General features: G+C 37.6%; 1 protein-coding gene across 7 annotated transcripts; it reads left to right on the top strand.

Moving 5' to 3' along the window:
* Nucleotides 1-324: 324 nt before the first annotated feature.
* Nucleotides 325-15,689, top strand: LOC309890129 (uncharacterized protein C5orf34 homolog). 7 transcript variants are annotated; one of them, XM_082783705.1, is made up of 17 exons: nucleotides 325-431; nucleotides 982-1,107; nucleotides 2,449-2,565; nucleotides 2,716-2,853; nucleotides 2,948-3,084; nucleotides 3,334-3,750; nucleotides 3,902-3,991; nucleotides 7,144-7,790; nucleotides 8,429-8,530; nucleotides 9,910-10,033; nucleotides 10,633-10,724; nucleotides 10,944-11,013; nucleotides 11,292-11,462; nucleotides 12,508-12,596; nucleotides 13,342-13,434; nucleotides 14,221-14,261; nucleotides 15,043-15,689. In XM_082783705.1, the coding sequence occupies exons 6-17, from the start codon at nucleotides 3,556-3,558 to the stop codon at nucleotides 15,234-15,236; spliced, it is 1,908 nt and encodes a 635-aa protein (XP_082639831.1). In that variant the 5' UTR covers nucleotides 325-431; nucleotides 982-1,107; nucleotides 2,449-2,565; nucleotides 2,716-2,853; nucleotides 2,948-3,084; nucleotides 3,334-3,555; the 3' UTR covers nucleotides 15,237-15,689. The 7 variants fall into 7 exon arrangements, with proteins under 7 accessions (XP_082639831.1, XP_082639829.1, XP_082639833.1 ...); XM_082783703.1 differs by having other exon boundaries at nucleotides 2,497-2,565; nucleotides 2,948-3,750; XM_082783707.1 differs by lacking the exon at nucleotides 3,334-3,750.
* Nucleotides 15,690-17,417: the final 1,728 nt, after the last annotated feature.

Raw genomic sequence — 17,417 nt, 5'->3', positions numbered from 1 at the left:
TTTCCTTTGGTATATTTTCATTCTTTTGCCTTTTTTTTTTAAAAGAGGTTTTGGTCCATTCATCTTCTCATTTTCCTACCTCTAACACTCCTTTTTTCTTTAAAGTATACAGATACAGAGAAGATTATCTTTCAATATAGATCGGACACACAACATCCATAAAATGACAATACTAGTCATAATATTTATATTAGCACTGGATGAAAATCCAGAAACAATAGAAGTATAAATTAAATAATTTTCAGATAGAGAATGTCTGTGTGAAGTATCTGACTTTAAGTTGTGCATAATTTTCTTACAAAATTTTTAATTCAAATGTAGGTCAGTTTTCTTCGTTACTTCACAAGTAAATATCTTGTAGAAAACAGATTGCTGAAAATGGAAAATCTCGATAGTATGACCACAGAACAAGGATTCACCCATGCATGATAGTAAGTTAAGTGTCTTCAAGGGGCTCTGCCTTTTATGCTTACTTTTACATTTCTTGTTTAGTGTCTTTCTATCAAAAGTAGCAGTCTGACTCTAGATGTATCTAGATGATAGAATCACAGAATATCCCAAGTTGGGAGGGACCCCTAAGGATCCATCAAGTCCAACTCCTGAAACATCCTGTGAGCTTTTGGGGACAGTTAATCTTAGATGTAGATGTAAGAAAGAAATATTGTAAGTCATCCTGTATAAAAATGTTTGAATTAGGAGTTGTATATTTTAAACAATTCAGATCAAGTTTTGCAAAATAGGCTTTTCCTATTTTTCCAGCAAAACTATTTAAAAAACTATTTAAAGCTCTGTTTTGGGATGTTGATTCAAAACAGTGGAGAAGTTGGTGTTCTATGTGCACATGAACATTTGTAAGAGCTGTAGACTTGCATTGCAGTAAGGAGAAAATGGTTTTAACTCTCCTCTATTGATTAAGAAAAACAAGATCCTGTTTGCTTTAAACCTTTTAACTATCTTTCCTATTTGTCTTGAATCTCACAGGAGACTAATACAAATTAGTGAGGATGGAATGAGATGAGGAAACGAATGAAGCAGCTTTTGTTTTGTAACAATCACTTTTTGCAGCTTGTCTGCCCACTTTTAACTGCTCTTCTGTGTATCACAGAGGTGAGTCTGGGGGGTTTAGGGATGATTTCAACTACACTAGCATTTTCAAGTTAGTGGTGCACTGTGCTATGGTGCTTTTCATTTATTGGTCTGATGAAAAACCCTTTGAAAAGATATTTTCTTTTTATTTTTTTTTTCTTCATAATGGCAAGCCCATGAAGTCAGAAAAACAGGGCAATTAAACTTCAGGGGAGAAGTTAAGCCAACTTTTTAAACACTAGTTCTGCAAAGAAAGACTGCATTTGAGTTCATGCATGCGACTAAGCAGTTAGTTTCACACATCATGAAAAGTATGCACGATATTTGCCACTATTGACAAATCAATTGTGAGTTAAAAATGATTAATATGAGAATCTCACTTTGCTTAGTCACTTCATGCTGGGCTGAAAGATGGGTCACTTTGCATGCTGTTTGTTTTTAAATGAGTTACATATTCAGAAACCTTTACTCAGTAATTTCCTTTCACGTCTGCTAAGAGCTTTTGCTACTAACCTACTTTTTTATTAGGAAAAACATGATCAGTAGTTTTTTGAATATTGGTTTTAAGTGTAATTGTAGCACTACAGACAGAAGTAACTGGCTTAGTTACATCAGATAGCACAGATTATGTATAGTTAGGATTTTTTTTAAGCAGCATCCATTATGGCACTGAGCTTTAGTGACAGGTGCTCCAGATTGTGATACTTGTTTTTATTTCTCTCATCTCTAAATGTTCTGCCTTTCTCTCCTTTCTACACAGAACTCATTTACGCAATTAGCAAGTTCAAGTTTGCAACTTTGCTTCTCTTTAACACAATTATAGTTCTAATTATCCATGTTACGTGCATGGTTCCTACTAGTTGATTTAAGTACAGAAAAATGCCATTTCAGCCAAACGTTGAGAACATTACTGTATGTGTATGTAAATATATTCCTGAATTGCTTCTGTCACCTCTACTTCAGTCTACTTGACCTGCTTCCACAGCTAGCTTCCAAGTTTAGGGTTCCTACCTTAGCACTGAAATTGCCAGAGAAAAAATATGCATCTTCCATAAATAAAAAAAATAGAGCAGAGAACTAATATTATTTGTGTTTTAAATGATTGAATACAAATAATTAAAAGCTCAACCAGGACTAGAATCTGCATTTCTGAGCCCTAGTCCAGTTCTATCTCTATCAAGTCTTATACTTGCTTACTTTAAAACCAGTTATCTTTACACTACTAGATTTTACAATAAAGGGGATAAAAATAATTCATAATCTAAAAATATACTCTGAAACTTGCTTGAGGCAAGTATAGTGCAGAAAAATAGTAATTAAAAACAGAACCAGATTTATTTCGGTGCACTCTTATTTCTGTAGCCACTTGACTGGAAGCTGACCTTCCCTCTGTAACTGCTTTTTCAGCAGAGGATGGAAATTTGTCCTTTATGCAATTCCACAGTCGCACATTGATCTAAGAAACATGTACTTTCAAAGGTAAGGAATTATTTTTACAGCAAGATGAACCATGTGATCTAGAGTGCCATTTTATGGCAAAGGATCTTGAATTACGTTTACTTAGTGCTTTAACCAGGCATTGGTAATGAATTGTCCTTTAACTGCAAACTGTCATTCTATTTAAAATAGCTTTGATTAAACTGTAAAGGTGGGTGGTGGTGGTAATGTATGTATCTTCCAAAAAGGCAAACTAAATTATAAATTGTCCTTTGGGATATTAATCTGTCAAATCTTTATTCAGCTAGGGCTGCTGAGATCCCACTACAAGTAAGTACATGGATTAGATTTCAGTATATGTATGTAGAACAGCAGTCACAAGAGAAATAATTTATTTGTAATCTGTCTTTGGGCTATGTTGTAGATCGGCAACCTGCCTCCTCAATCCACCCAAGCCGCCTCCTCACTTTCCAGAGATGTTAACATGTGGAGGAAATGAATTAATGAATTACTCAGCCGCTTACAGGCCGAAGGGGCAAGGGCAAGGACGAACACCAGCAGGTACTGCTGCAACAGCTCCCCAGGCAGCTGTCCTCGGTGCAAACACAGGTGTCGAAAGACGCCTGTCTTAAAGTAGCACAGTTACCAGTAAGCAGTCAGGGCATCCACACTGCTAATTTTCATTTCTGGATTTTAACCCACGTCATTCTCTCCCCTCGTTATCGAAAGCCACGACTTCAAGCAGCAATAAGCTCTGTTTGTAGAGCTACCCGTTGCCATTCTCCTGTTATGTGCCTGCTTTCCTCACAGCCCCCCTGCCAAGCCGGCGCCTCAGGAACGCCGCCACAAACACAGCGGGCGTGGCGGCCGCAAGCGGGAACCGCACGAAGGGGCTGTTACCTCCAAACAGCCATATTAAAAAATAAATAAATAAATACATAAATAAAGAGTTCAAGCGGCGGTGCACGCTGAGGGAGCTGGGCGGCCCTGCCCTGCCTTTCCCGCCCGGCGGGCCGCCCGCCCTCGGTCGCCATGGCGGCGCGGGGCCTGATGGCGCTGCTCGGGGACGGCTCCGTGGAGCTGCGCGGCGCGGGGGGCGGCCGCCTCTTGCTGTCGCCTTGCGGCTCCGAGTACCTGTACGAGGAGGCGCTGCCCCCGGCCGCACACCCCCTGCAGCCGGCAGAGACCTGCCGCCGACGGGTCGCCTTCGTCCTCAGCGCCCACAGGGTACGTGGCGGCCGGGGAGGGGAGGGGAGCGGGCCGGGAGGCGCCTCCGCGAGGAGCGGGGCATTGCACAGCCCTCCTAAGGGCTCGGTGTGCGAACGCCTCCAGAGATCCTGTGATGGCACTGTTTGCTTTTGTCTTCGTCTTTAATTAGGAACAAGTTGCACGAGCTCTGCATTTCCGGAACAAGTTTTCCCCTCGGCCGTACTTACCTTCAAGCCTTATATCCCCGGAAAGAAAGACTGTAAGTGTTACACACACAGCGCTTCTGTAAACTGAGCTGCCCTGGAAGTCTGACAAAGTGGGCTTACAGAATTGCACACGCGTGTGTACGAGTACAGGCCTTGAAAACTGACAGTGCACAGTTTGGTTCACACATTTGTCATCTCACTTGGAATACTGCTGTTTCAATTTACAGTTTTAAATCTTGCTTAGTTTTTTGTCCTTAGTCCTGCATATCCTTAGCAGCTGAACAGTACAGATTTCACCCGGTCTTAGTAAGACTAAAACCCAGATATTTCATATTCTTTAAAAGACTGATGAAACACCTGGATTGGACTGGCATTCCATTAGCAGCACGCTTTGTGCTAATGTTTATTTGTTAAACATTGACTATCAGCACATACTTACAGCAGTCAGACCTTAACAGCCCTATCATGTATACACTATGCATGTACACAGAGCTGATGCTCTGCTATGTGCAGTAGTGGGTAACCTCCCACCTTCTGGTTCAGGATCTTCTCATGGCTGAGTTTCTAGACAGTTCCTAACCATACTTTACACCTGCACTACCTGCTTCAGGATGCTGAGGAGTAACTTTTGAAAGCCACAGTAAGTGGCTTTTTTGCTGGGCTCTTGTCCTCTTGGTTTAGCCACAACTGCTTTCCTTAAAGCAAGAATGGTGTTTCTGTAGCTTCTGATGTTGTACTCCCTTGCTGACCAGTAATTTACATTCAGCTTGTTTTTCTGTGCCCTCTACTTTCCACCAGTGCCGATATTTTCAAGGCCTTTGCTGTTTGTCACACTTAAGCTGTACAGTATAGCAAGAGATACCAGCTGTCAAGTTCCAAGTACACACAGCGAGGTCTCATAACAAGGTGGTCACGAGCCTAACAAGCCATTCTGGGACCTGGAACAAGTTATCTTAAGGCACAGTTAGCATAAGGTCTGTGACCTGTTACTAGCAGTGATGATACTATTTTTACAGGGCTGCTGCATACAAAAATGCATCTACAGTTACACTGTATTACTTCACTTATGCATAAATTCAAACAAATGCCATTCACTTAGGCTCTGTTTGGCCATGCTGACCATCTGTATCTTTAGGAGGCTTGACAAGGGGGATCCTGTCAGTTAAGTGGACTGCTTAGAGCTGTACGTAGTTTTGAACATGCAGATTTAATCATAAATGTATTCAGCAGTAGTTGTATGTTTTGTTGTGTTTGTTGTTTTTTTTTTTTTATGTTGTTTGTTTTGTTTTTAATGTCTAGTTAATTTCCTAGAAATTTGGAGTATGTGATATCAAAGAGTATGTTACCAGTCAGTCATTACACCAGTATCTCATTCCTGGTGGAAATAGTCAGGTCAGAGCCCATCCTTCTGTATGTAAAGTTAGGATTTCTTTTCTTCATTTAAATCACACCATTTATCTCCACTAAATAGTTATCTGCAGCCTTACTGAGCAGTCCCTTGAATGTTTTTAGGGTCCTTTTGCAAGTCTTTATGGTCAATTTTCATTTTTAGCCAGCCCTAAATACCTTTGGCAGATGTTTTCACTTTGCTAATGCACTCGTGTTGCCATGTTTCATTTTATTGGACTCTGGGCAGAAGTATGATCCTGGTTTGGTTTTACAATCAGTGCTGTGGTTTAACCTGGCAGGCGGCTCAGCACAATACTGCTGCTTGCTCACTGTCCCTGCCCCCAGTGGGATGAGAAAGAAAATCAGGGTGAAAAACAAAGTAAAACCTGTGGGTTGAGGTAAAGACAGCTTAATAGGAAAGAAATGAATGAATGAATACGCAAAACTCACGCATAATGCTGTTGCTCGCCACCTGCTGGCCGATGCCCAGACAGTCCCCAAGCAGTCATGTTGTCCCTGTTCCCCCCACCCTAGCTGACTCCCCCTGTCTTATTGTTCAGCATGAAGCCAGGCTATGTGGGACACCGCTTTGGCTAGCCTGGGCTGGCTGTCCTGTGTGTCCCCTCCAGCTCCTGGTCCCTGAGTCCCCTTGCTGACAGGGCTGCACGAGGAGCTGAAATGTCCTGGGCTCTGTGAAATTACCTCTCTGCAGCAACTAACACATTGGTGTGTTATCAGCATTATTCTCATCCTAAATCGAAAGCACAGCATCACGACAGCTACAATGAACAAATTAACTCTGTCCCAGCTGAAATAGCAAACAGTCAGGTGGGACAAAGCTGATTAAACTGAATGAATACTCTTCTGCTAAGAGAGTTTTTCAGGCCTTATTTGAAGTGGGTTTGCATTTCTTTGTTCATGTAGGATCCAGTACTTTACCTGGAGTCTCCAAATGAGAGCAGAGTAAGAGTATTTCCTGTGCAGTGATCAGGCATAATGACAATGCAAATAAATACATGTCCTTTTAGGGCAGAACATTTGTAGGTGCCTAGAAAAACACTCTCTATCTTGATTTTTTTGTTTTATTTTGTTTTGTTTCTTTCAGAATGTGATTAGTGCATTTTCTAAATTCAGCTATATTTATTTAGCTAATATGTATTTATTTAGCTATATGTATTTAGCTATACCACCTCTTTGGTTAAAGCTATAACCTGAGGAGTGAGGTAGATGCAGTGTTTGTTTGGAGCAATTTGTAGAGAATCAGCTGCTTCATTTAAGAACATATTACATCTGCCATTGCACATGGTACATATTGCATATGCCATGGTACATTATATGCCATTTTACAGGCTTAATTTTATAAATAGTAGAATTCAGACTACATTGCATTTCAGTGTACACAGTTTTAATGTGGACTTTGCATGAATTCCACTGATAACAGATATGATCAGTATAATGATATTGATCATTTCCTGATCTTGAGCTTTATCTTCAGTGTTTCTTAACAAGCTTGAAATAGCTGTCAGTGGGCAGTTATGCCTGGTCAGTTGGCCATGCATCTTTCTGGTTTATGAATGGGTATTAAATTATAAGCATATTGCTAGAAATAATTCTGTTAGAACAGGAGGAAAATGATTTGAATGATAGATATTCTGAGTTCACGTGTGCAAATAAATACAGACTAATGTTTCATGCCATACATCAGCATGCAGAAGACATGAATTATTTCAAAAAACTCACAATCCCTCCATTGTAATTTCTGGCAAGCATGTAAGTTTTATTTTGAAGCATATTTCAACCCTTTTTCTTGTATTAGATTCTTTTCAGTGATGTCTTAGAAGTTAGATGGCCTGACCCTGTTACTGCTGACCTGACAAGATGTATGAAGAATGGCAATGTGAAGATATCATCATTAGATGGTTATGCCCACCTTTACCTGTCAGGATTGCAGAAAGAATTTACTGTGGAGTTCTTATGCAAAGTCAGCCAACCATCTGCAGCATATTCACATTCCTCTCAAAAGAACAGCAACTATCAAAATGAAGATCAGTATGGAAAATCAAGTAAAAATTCTCTTCCAGAAACGTCATCAAGACAAACGAAAGCAGAATGTAGAAAGAATGAACATGGCAGTGCTGAAGGAAAATACAGAGAACCAACCAAACCAAAGGACCAAAAAGACAGAGATAGAGTTCCTATGTTTTACACAAACTGTTCTTATGAATACACATGGGTTACACAGTGTTGGTCTGTTTCCTCGTACCCAGAAGAATGGAAATACCCTTTGTCTTTGGCATTAATGTGCTATAACTTACATACTGTTAAGACTGAAATGAAAACATGTGAGGGAAATGACCATACATCTATAGGAGCAGATGTTTTAATAGACCCCAAAGCATGTTCAACAGTATCTCGTTTGCCTACAGCTTTGCCACTAAGCTGCAGAGCACCACATTTACACAGGTAATTTAAACTGTTTGCATTTTAGTTGTTAACATATGTCTACAATTCTGAACTTCAACCTTTAGCAAAATAACTGAAATCTAACTGTAAGAAATAAAAAATATCATCATAACCTATTTTGTTATCACCTTCTTGAAATATGAAATTTGTGAAACCAACATTCTTTATCCTACTGTCAAAAAATAAAAACTCATTAGTCCAGAGGAAAAAAACAAACAAACAAACAAACAAAAAATATTTCTGATATGCTATGTAAATGAAAAAGAGAGTACTGAAAAAGAACACCGTGCTGGGATTAGAGTTTCTGTTTTTGTTTCGGTTCTGAATAGATGATACTTCTGAAGTGGGACAATGACATATATTCTTTGTCAGCCCTGCTAAAAATAGTTGAAAAAATAATTGTAGGTTTGAGAAAATAAATTTGGTAACTAGGAACTAGTTACTAGTTAGGTATCCTAGGAACTAGAGGACATTGGAAATACATGGCCTATTTTCTTTTGAGTAGTTGTGCATGCATCTGTTTTGGTATAGAAAAATATTTTTGTTTAGGATACAGAAATAATTACCAGCCAAGAAAAAAAAAAAAAAAAAAGAAAACACATTCAATCTTACTGAAGCTCTTATTGTATTTTATACAGGTGGAGTTTCTGTGACTTTTTTCTACAAAAGAAGGAAGAGTCTGGAATGTATTCATACCCTCAGCTAATTGAAATTGTATGGTGCGAAGGTATTTTTTATAGGTATGTAGGAAGTCATGCATTTCATTTTTGAAAGACTTCATTTTTATGGGAATTAAACTTCAAGATAAAATGTCTTACTTTGTCCCTTTACCATTCCTTTAGAGGATGGATACAATCTTTATGGAAGATTCTATTAATGGCTGCCATTTGTTTGTTCTTAGAGCTTAAAGACAGAGCTTAAAATTTGCTTCTCATTCTCTAATACATTGTAGTTCCAGGTCTGAAAGCAGGTATGCCTGAAACGAAGATTTTGAAATCATACTTAAGGCTTTTAAAGAAGTGGTCAGATTTCTTAAGAGACTTAAGTAGAGAACTGTAACTTCCACAGACTTCATTGACAATTATAGTGCCTTTTTTTTGTTGTTGTTTTGGCAAATTACATCACTTCTATTGATGCTAAAGATTTCACGTTTAGAAATGCTTGTCTTGGTGACCTGTGTAATTCCCATGTTACAAGCAGCTAAACTCTACTGTGGATTTTCCTGGAAAATCAGCTTGCCTGTATGTTTTGGTTTGTTTGTATTTAAATAAGAATTTTGTAAAGTAGGCTCTGCAAATCTGTTATACAAACTTTGAAAGGGCCACAGTCACTATCAGCATTCAAAAGTTTTTGATAAAAATATAATCAGTCTTTAAAGCTTTCATCTTTCTCCCATACGCTCTGTGTTTTTTTTTTTTCAGTTGATTGCCTAAATTTTTATCTAATCTGAACAAAATTTTTGTCAGTGTTTTCAGTTATATATAATAATAAACTTACTTATTTGGAAGTATGGTGAGTAGCCATACTTAGTCTTACAAGGCCCAGTAATATTTAAAGTCCCATTACTGAAGTTTAGGCATCTGACCACATGGTGCAGAACTGAGCCATTAAATAAGCGTAATGCTCCAAGATCACAAGAAAAAGACTGGCAATCTTAAACAAAACAAAACAAAAACCAGAAACAAAAACAAAAAAACACAGGTGCAGCAGAAATGAAGACTTTGGTTGTTTAGGAAGCATTCATTTCTACAGCTTTTTTTTTTTTTTTTTTTTCTGTGCACACCTGTGAGGGCTGGTCCCCTGAAAATAATATCTTTTCCTTCTTTTGCATTGGTATATTTTGTGTTCAGTGGAATGGGCATTGAACATCTTTTGTGAGATACCTACCTCAACACAAGGCTCTCCTTCTGAACATGCTAATCCTGTCCCCACCTCCACCCTGCAAAAGTGGCTTGGTAATGCTAATAATCGAAAAAATAATTGGTGTGCCCTACTGTTTGTGAAACAGTATAAAGTTTTTCCTTTGAGAGTTGTTGAAAATATGTTTAGTGCTTTATTCTGTACTGTCTAGTGATACAGCATTTTAAATACTTGTTAAAAGTCTTCTTATTTCTCTTAGATTTATCCATGGCAAAAGAAACATTGCAGAAATTTATCCTGGTGATGAATCATTTTTCAAGTCTGAAGGAGCTTTTTTGGGAAACTACTTCGTGCATTATGCAATCCAGAAAGGAACAAACAAGGTAGGAATAAAACTGTTTAAAAATATGTTCAGAATTCCTTCAATTTAGCAGCTGTGTTTTAAGACATTTGGATATGTAGTCTAAAGTCAAGACCCCTTATTCAGGTGATTCTACTTTGCTTTCAAGTGATTAGTTTTTTTAGCATCGCTGTTATTCCACTTCTCTTTCTTAACTTTATTTTTTTTTCTTTTAAGTTTATTGAGTTGTGTGTGCTAATTTCAATGTTTTTTTCTTGAATATTTGTATTTTTAAAGCAGTATAAAGGATCAATGCTGCACCTTTTGAACCTGGCCTCTAACTTGTAGTAAAACTTAGTTACTCAGTAATGAACGATACTCTCTGATAAAATAACCTATTGGTCCATGCTGAGTGTATGAAAACTGTGAATGTGTCTGAGACTTAAGGGATGGATACAACTGCATTTTTTGTTTGTGTGTTTGTTTTAGCTTTTAAAGGAGATACCTGTCTTCTGCGATGAATTTAAATGTGGTTAGAGTTGTCTGGGAGGTCAGAAATTTCATCTCTTTCAAGATTATAAATAGTTTTGTCATGTTACAGTACCTATAAATAACTACTGTTTCTTCTGCTGTTTACTGCAGAGAGAAGAGAAGATGTATTCAGTAAACAGTCTTCCTCCTGATGTACCAGGAAGTCCATACTCTATATCCTCCATCATTACTCAGGCAACCAAGTAACTTATTTTTCTCCTTCATTGTTGTTATATTAACTCCTCTAACTGTGAAAGGACAGTAATTAAACTTACATGTGATACTTATTATTACATATGAAAATTAAGCAAATTTATTATATCACTGGTGGCATCTGTAACTTACAGAACAAAGATCACAGCTGTGTAGGAGATACTAAAGTAAGGACAAAATTCTTAATACTTAATATGTTTTTTCCTCAGAATGCTTCAGTACTGCTACAAGACAAAACTATCATTAATTCATAACTATCATCTCTGCTGCTGGAAGATGGTATGTAGCTGAAAATTTATAAATTTTCCCATGTTACAAAGATGACTGAATGTGCTATAGGGAGTAGGACCAATTCTAGAGGGAAAAATCTTAAGCAAAGATGAAAAGGTATATAACTGAGAACCATCACCACAGACTGTTAAGGTAAATTGGTGAAGCAGAAAACAGTGAATTGCATGATAAAGAGAGCTGCTTATGGTCTAGAAAAACATGAAAATTTGGGAGAGATACAACCAGCGGTGACATTTCCTCTTTTTTATGTCCTTGTTTGGTTCTAGGTACCTGAGACAGACGGACGGGAAATGTTGCCTGTTTTGCTGGATGAAAAGGTTATTCCCAGCATTGGAAGACTTCTTGTATACTCAGACTATAAAGTCCATGCTACGTTTACGGATGGAATCACCTTGAATATGGTTTGGGATTTCAGCTCTGGCTGTAGAAAGATTCAGGTAACTTATGGTTTATACACTACTCTTAAAACTCTTCATTAAAAAGTGTTATTAGGAAACTAATGGGGTAAGTAAATCAAGAGTTTTTCTGTCTATAAAATACAAACTGAGCTCTTTTGATAGAGTTGTGATTCAAAGCAGTTTTCTGCCATGGCTTGCTCTCAAGCTAGTATAATAGGCATAGAACTACACAGCACATAAAGACAGCAAAATGTATTGTGAGTATTTTACCCAGAAACTGAGGAGGAAAAATATTTTAGTGTATAATTCATGCCTAAAAAATAAAATTGTATCCTTTTAAAAAGTCACTCATATCAGTGTAAGAAGGGGGTGTTTCTTTGGTGGTGGTGGTGCTGGTGTTATTTCAAAATATCTATAATTGAGCAACTGAATAGTGAAAAATTGCTCAGGAGTAGCCTTGTGGATATGGAATTACATATTTTTTTAAATATTTTTTTTAATCTACTGAATATTGAAGTAAAAAGATTATGTTGACTTTTGCACTACAAAGTGGTGAAAATGGCAATGGTGGTAAAATGGCACTACAGAGAAAATTATGTCAGAGCGGAATTTAAAGTTGACTGCTGAGACTTTTGGCTTCCATCTCTTTGCTTTTACCCTATGGTGACTAGACACAAAAAGATGTTCCTGAGGATATGTGTACTATAAACAATAAAAGTGTGATACTTAGCCTCTTAAAAGATATTGTAACTTTATGATGTGAGCCAGCTCAAATCTGTACGCTCATTAATGATAAACGTAGGAAGAAACTAAAGTACTACAGGTTTGGAGACATCCCTACACATTATTGGAAATATCTCAAACAACACAAAAAACAGTATTTTCTATGCCAGGTTTTCCTTTTTTTCCCCCCATATCTGTGATAGCAGAATATAAGCAACTTATAGCAAAACACAAACTTTAACTGTTTAAAGTGGAGTGTTCACAGATAATTTAATTTTTAAATTAGCAAATGTTATTCACTTGCTTTTTTTTCTTTTCTTTAAAGCAGAAAATTAATACTATTTTTTTTTTCCCTTCTAAGGTAAATGAAAATGTAGGTTGGTGTAAGCTAACTACTCCTGATGGGGTACAGCAGCTAATAAAAATAAGTCATCCTGGAATCTATGAAAGGTATAAGTAGTTTAAATAATTTATAAGTAAAGAACTCTAAGCAAACCCTTTTATATGTAGAAATGTTTTTTTACTGGAAATGTATCAGAGGAAAAAAAAAAAGCCCAAATACATAATGATAAAAAACACATATCTGGCTAAGATTCAGGAACTGTATGACTCAGGATCACTGCATTCAGTCATTCCAGTATAATTGTTATGGAAATGTAATGTCTTTAAAAAAAATAAAATCAGCCAACCTCAAACTAGAGCTCCAACTTGGCACTTAAATCAGTGAGTAAGCAAAAAAAAAATCTTTGTGCTGTATAAAGCTGGCATCTAGAGCTGAAAAGCACTTTATCCAATTTTTGCTTTATTACAGATATTGACCTCTGCCTACAGACTGCTTTCTCTAATCTGCTTGCTCTAATTGCAGTCTTATTATGCAAATCATCAGAAGCTTACTCTGCTGCATTTCAGCAAGCAGATATGCACACACAAAAAATAACATTTGGACACTATTCATTTCAAATCAGATGGCTTTGTTATAATTTTCTGTGACTGTATAGATTTAAATATGAAGGATATTCTTTTTTAAAAATGTGAATCCAAAAAGGGCAAAGAAACATAGAGAAAAGGCTAGACTTTTAGTCATGTTTTTTGCTGAATCCAGATTCATTGCTTAATGCTTTTTTTTGTTTGTTTGTTTCTATCTTGAATTAACAGTGTGTTTCTCATCTAAATAACTTTTTTTTCATGTTAACAGATACATCACAACAGTAATAGAATGGTGCAGAAGTTTGAATGAAAGCAAAGAGACTCCTGAACATACCGCACACTCTGTAACTGAAGAAAATTGGTACTCATTTTTATTCTAAATAATGTTGAAAATAAAACTCAAAAAGACTATAAACTCTGAATTTTATAGACAGCATTTCCTAAGGATCCAAAAAGAAAACTGTAAATCCTTTTATTTTGTGTGACTTCATATTTCTCTGTTGGAACTTAAAATGTACAGTAAGTTGAATTCTAGGTGAAGTTTATTTTATGTTGCTTCTGCCTCCCCTAAAAATAGAATTATGGTGACCTTGCCAAATATTACTATAAGATTCATGTTATAGAAATAATATCTTGCAAAGTGAAAATGAGAAACTAAACTAAGAAAGGCGACTTTTAACAGAACGGCAAGCTGTCCAAAATAGTACTTTGAACTTTTAAATGACACCTGGATCTGTTACGTATTTGTCCTTCTTAATAAATGCTACTGACCAAAGGTCTAGTGACATCATGTAGTTACATAATCAGATATTACAAATGTGATACATGAATCTGATTACAGATTCACTTATCACATTATAGCAGATGCAGTAGATGGAGTAGATGGTGAAACAAAAATGTTATCTATATATACACACATAAATATACAGCAAAGAGTCTATTTTTAGAGCTGAGCCTTGATTTTTAGAAACAAATGATTAACAAATGCAGCCATTAGCTAGTAGTATGAAAAAAAACGCTTTTTTAACTTAGAGTTCTCTTTCTAATTTTCTGTATTTCTGAGAATTGAAATTAAAATCTGGTGTACAAAAGTACAGTTGAGAAGCTTTTTAGATACTATTATAAAAATCTTTATTTTCTTGGACAGGTCTGCTGATGCTGAGCTTGAAAAAATACAGAGATTTAACTGTATCCTTTTGAAAGCTGTGAAGATTTTTACTTTGATATTCTGTTGTTCATCTGTGTATTCAGACCTGCATTTTCAGAACATCAGAAGCTCTCTATTCTGTTCTCACCTGCTTTTTCCTGCTTTACCTGATTCTTAAAAGCACCTTTTTAAGTCACTGTTTTCTCATTAATCTTGTTCAATTCCTTTACAACAGCACTAGCAATAAGAACAGAGTACAAAACATAATAAAAACATTAACAAAATAGGGAATTTCCATAATGAGTGTTGCAGTTCACCATTTATTATATGTAATATATATGCTATTAATAGATTATATATTAATTCCACTAAAACCATCTGCTAATCTGTTCTTGAAAGAGGGATGGTACAATTGCCTTTTGGCATGTTGTTACAGTAAAATACTGTCTTATTTATCACCTACCTCAGGATTGTCCAACCAGCTCACAAAGTATGCAGTGCTGCAGTGCTTTTTTTTTTTTTTTTTTTTAAAGGCAGTGTAAAACTCTCTTTATGCTGACTTTTAATTTTATTAGGATGAAAAAACATACACGCTATGAAACTTTGCAATGTAACATCAGTTTCCTTTAAATTAACTATTCGGCAAATAGAAGCCTTAGTTAAAGACATTTTCTAGAAACATTAGCATTTTTTAGCTTTATGTAATTACTGTGGTATGAAATGTGAGCCTCTGTAATGGAGAATCATGATTATGATACGGCAAAGCGTTTTTCTCGTTATTAGGAGGAAGGCTTTGAATTTTTCTTGACAAACTCATGCTAGATATATTGGATAATAGCAATGTTCCAGAAAGGACAGCAGCTGCAAAAACCAATCCATCTACAATTGCTGTTGGAAAAACAGAAAATAGAACTGATACTGAAGAACTCAATGAAGGGTGCATCTTGGAGGCTTTGGAAAAAACATCTAAAATAATTCAAGATATTGAATCTCTGCTTGCTGCTTCTGGAAAGTGAAAATCTGTAATACGTTGTATCCTCCAAGGAGTTGTCCCAGCTATGTCTGACGAGGCTTTGAAGTATAAGAGGGATGAAGGATGAGAAGGCAGCAATTAAATGCCTTGCCAGACAAATTACATGTGTAATTTGTTATTGTAATACCACAGTTGTATAATGTGGATAGGCAAAAATTAGGGGCCAAATAGTGGGGCATCACTGGGTAAATGAGAGATCTGATGTGACATTGCTACGTCTGAGTGTATGAATGTCTGTTCAAGTTGTGTAGCTTTGTAGAGGTTTGTGTGACCAACCTGGTTAGAACTTGCCAGGGTAACTTGGGGGGAGGCATTTTAACGGTAAAAACATGCTTTTGTCCAGAAACTGACACCAAGTATTAAAGTCACCCCAATGACTCCATATTGAATAAAGTTGCCCAAAAGATTTATACCTATTGTTTTCTAATAAAAGGCATGGTTTTAGTCAGTACTGTTGTGGTTTTTTTTGTTGTTGTTTTATGCGCGGTCAGTCACTAGCCTTTCAGCATTAGGTTTTTGTTTGTTTTGTTGTTTTTGTTGTTGTTTTACTCAGTCTCATCAGGAATACTCAAAAACCAGTCAGTAACCACTCTGGGTTTCTCTGCAGCCCCAGTTCCCACTCCCTTCACCCCAGCGCGGGGCTGGCTGAGGAGGAAGAAGAAAAAGAGGATGTGATATATGGAGTAAGGAGGAAGGTTAATTGGGAAAAGTCTCATCACCACAAATTTTAGTAAGCCCTTATCAATCAAATTTGATGTATGTGATGACTGTAATCCAGTGAATTTTACTTTTCTGAATCTGGATGAGTTAAAGCAGAGGAAAGAAAACCAATATTGAATTGCACTTGGGAGGAAAGGGAAAAGATCCTGGGACTACTAACAATCCCGTGCTTAATTCCTTGTATTACACTCCTTGTACAGAGAATAATCCAAGGAATGCAGTAGTTTATCGCAATCCAGGTGGAAAGTCCTCAAGAAGACAGAGTCTTTCTTATGGTTCAATTGGCCTTGGCCAAATTTGAAGCCAAGACAAGTATTAATGACATTCAAAAGAAGAGGAGGGAGTGTGATCTATGGAGTAATAATTTGTGTCAAGAAGATGGTTGATGTTAATAAAGAAGGGGGAGATGTGGGAGTCTGGCCATGGGGGTCGGCAAGCCCCATGGTTGGTGGTAACATCAGACTCTTAGCAATGAGACCATCAGGAATGTAAGAGTTTAGAGGGCGCAAAGAAGGGTGATTCAGGAGAGGCCATGCCTTCTGGGGTTGCTTGTTCTGCAGCTGTTAAGGCATGGAAGTTGCTGGGGGTTTGCTGTTGCTGGGCAAAGTTGTTTGACCGATGGAAAGTTGTTGGAAAAGGATTGCTGCAGGGCGAAGGGTGTTAGAGGGGAGCCCGTCCTCAAGATGGAAAGGCAACACGATGTGATGAAAAAAGGAATGAAAAGGAACAGGCTGGCAGAAAGGAGACCAGGACAGGAACAGGCACACTGATCGCCTCATGAAGATAGGTTCAGCCAAACTCAGCAAACTGCTCAGAGAGGCTCGCACAGAAAGTCGCTGGAAACAGGCACTGGAGCTGGGAAGAAGCTCAAGCTGAGACAAGTGGAGCCACACACACAACTGACCCTCTGGTAAGTAGCTGTGCATTATGAGGAATCACACATCCTTAGGAACATGGACAGTCCTGGTAACCTTGCAGCTTATTTCCTTTATTAACAACGAGACAGTTTATGATCCTGAAATATGGGACCAAATTGATATCAAGGTGTGGGACCTACTAAAAACGACAAGGTTGTGGTGGGATTGCTTGGCACTGGGGAGCAGTCTCTGGGGCCTTACAGAGCCCTGTGGGGCCACAGTCAGACATGTGTGGGTTGCCAGGCTGTGAGGGAGCTGTGGGCTCAGCCACCGATCCTCCTGCTGCACCATCGGCCCCCGCCACTACTGCCACTGCAGGCCTTCGCTGTTCCCACGACTACCCCTGGAATTCTCTGGTGTTAGTAATCAAGAAAAGGAATGGAAAATGAAGACCATTATATGGTCTGAGAGAAACCAGTGAAGTCACGGAAGATATGGGAGCACTTCAACTGGGATTACCAACCCCAACAGTGCTCCCCCAGTCATGGACATTAATAGTAATAGACTTAAAGGATTGTTTGTTAAAC

The sequence above is a fragment of the Aythya marila genome, assembly GCF_965140915.1.
Source record: "Aythya marila genome assembly, chromosome: Z".
In the NCBI taxonomy this organism is placed as follows: Eukaryota; Metazoa; Chordata; class Aves; order Anseriformes; family Anatidae; genus Aythya; species Aythya marila.
This window is presented reverse-complemented; position numbering and strand designations above follow the sequence as displayed.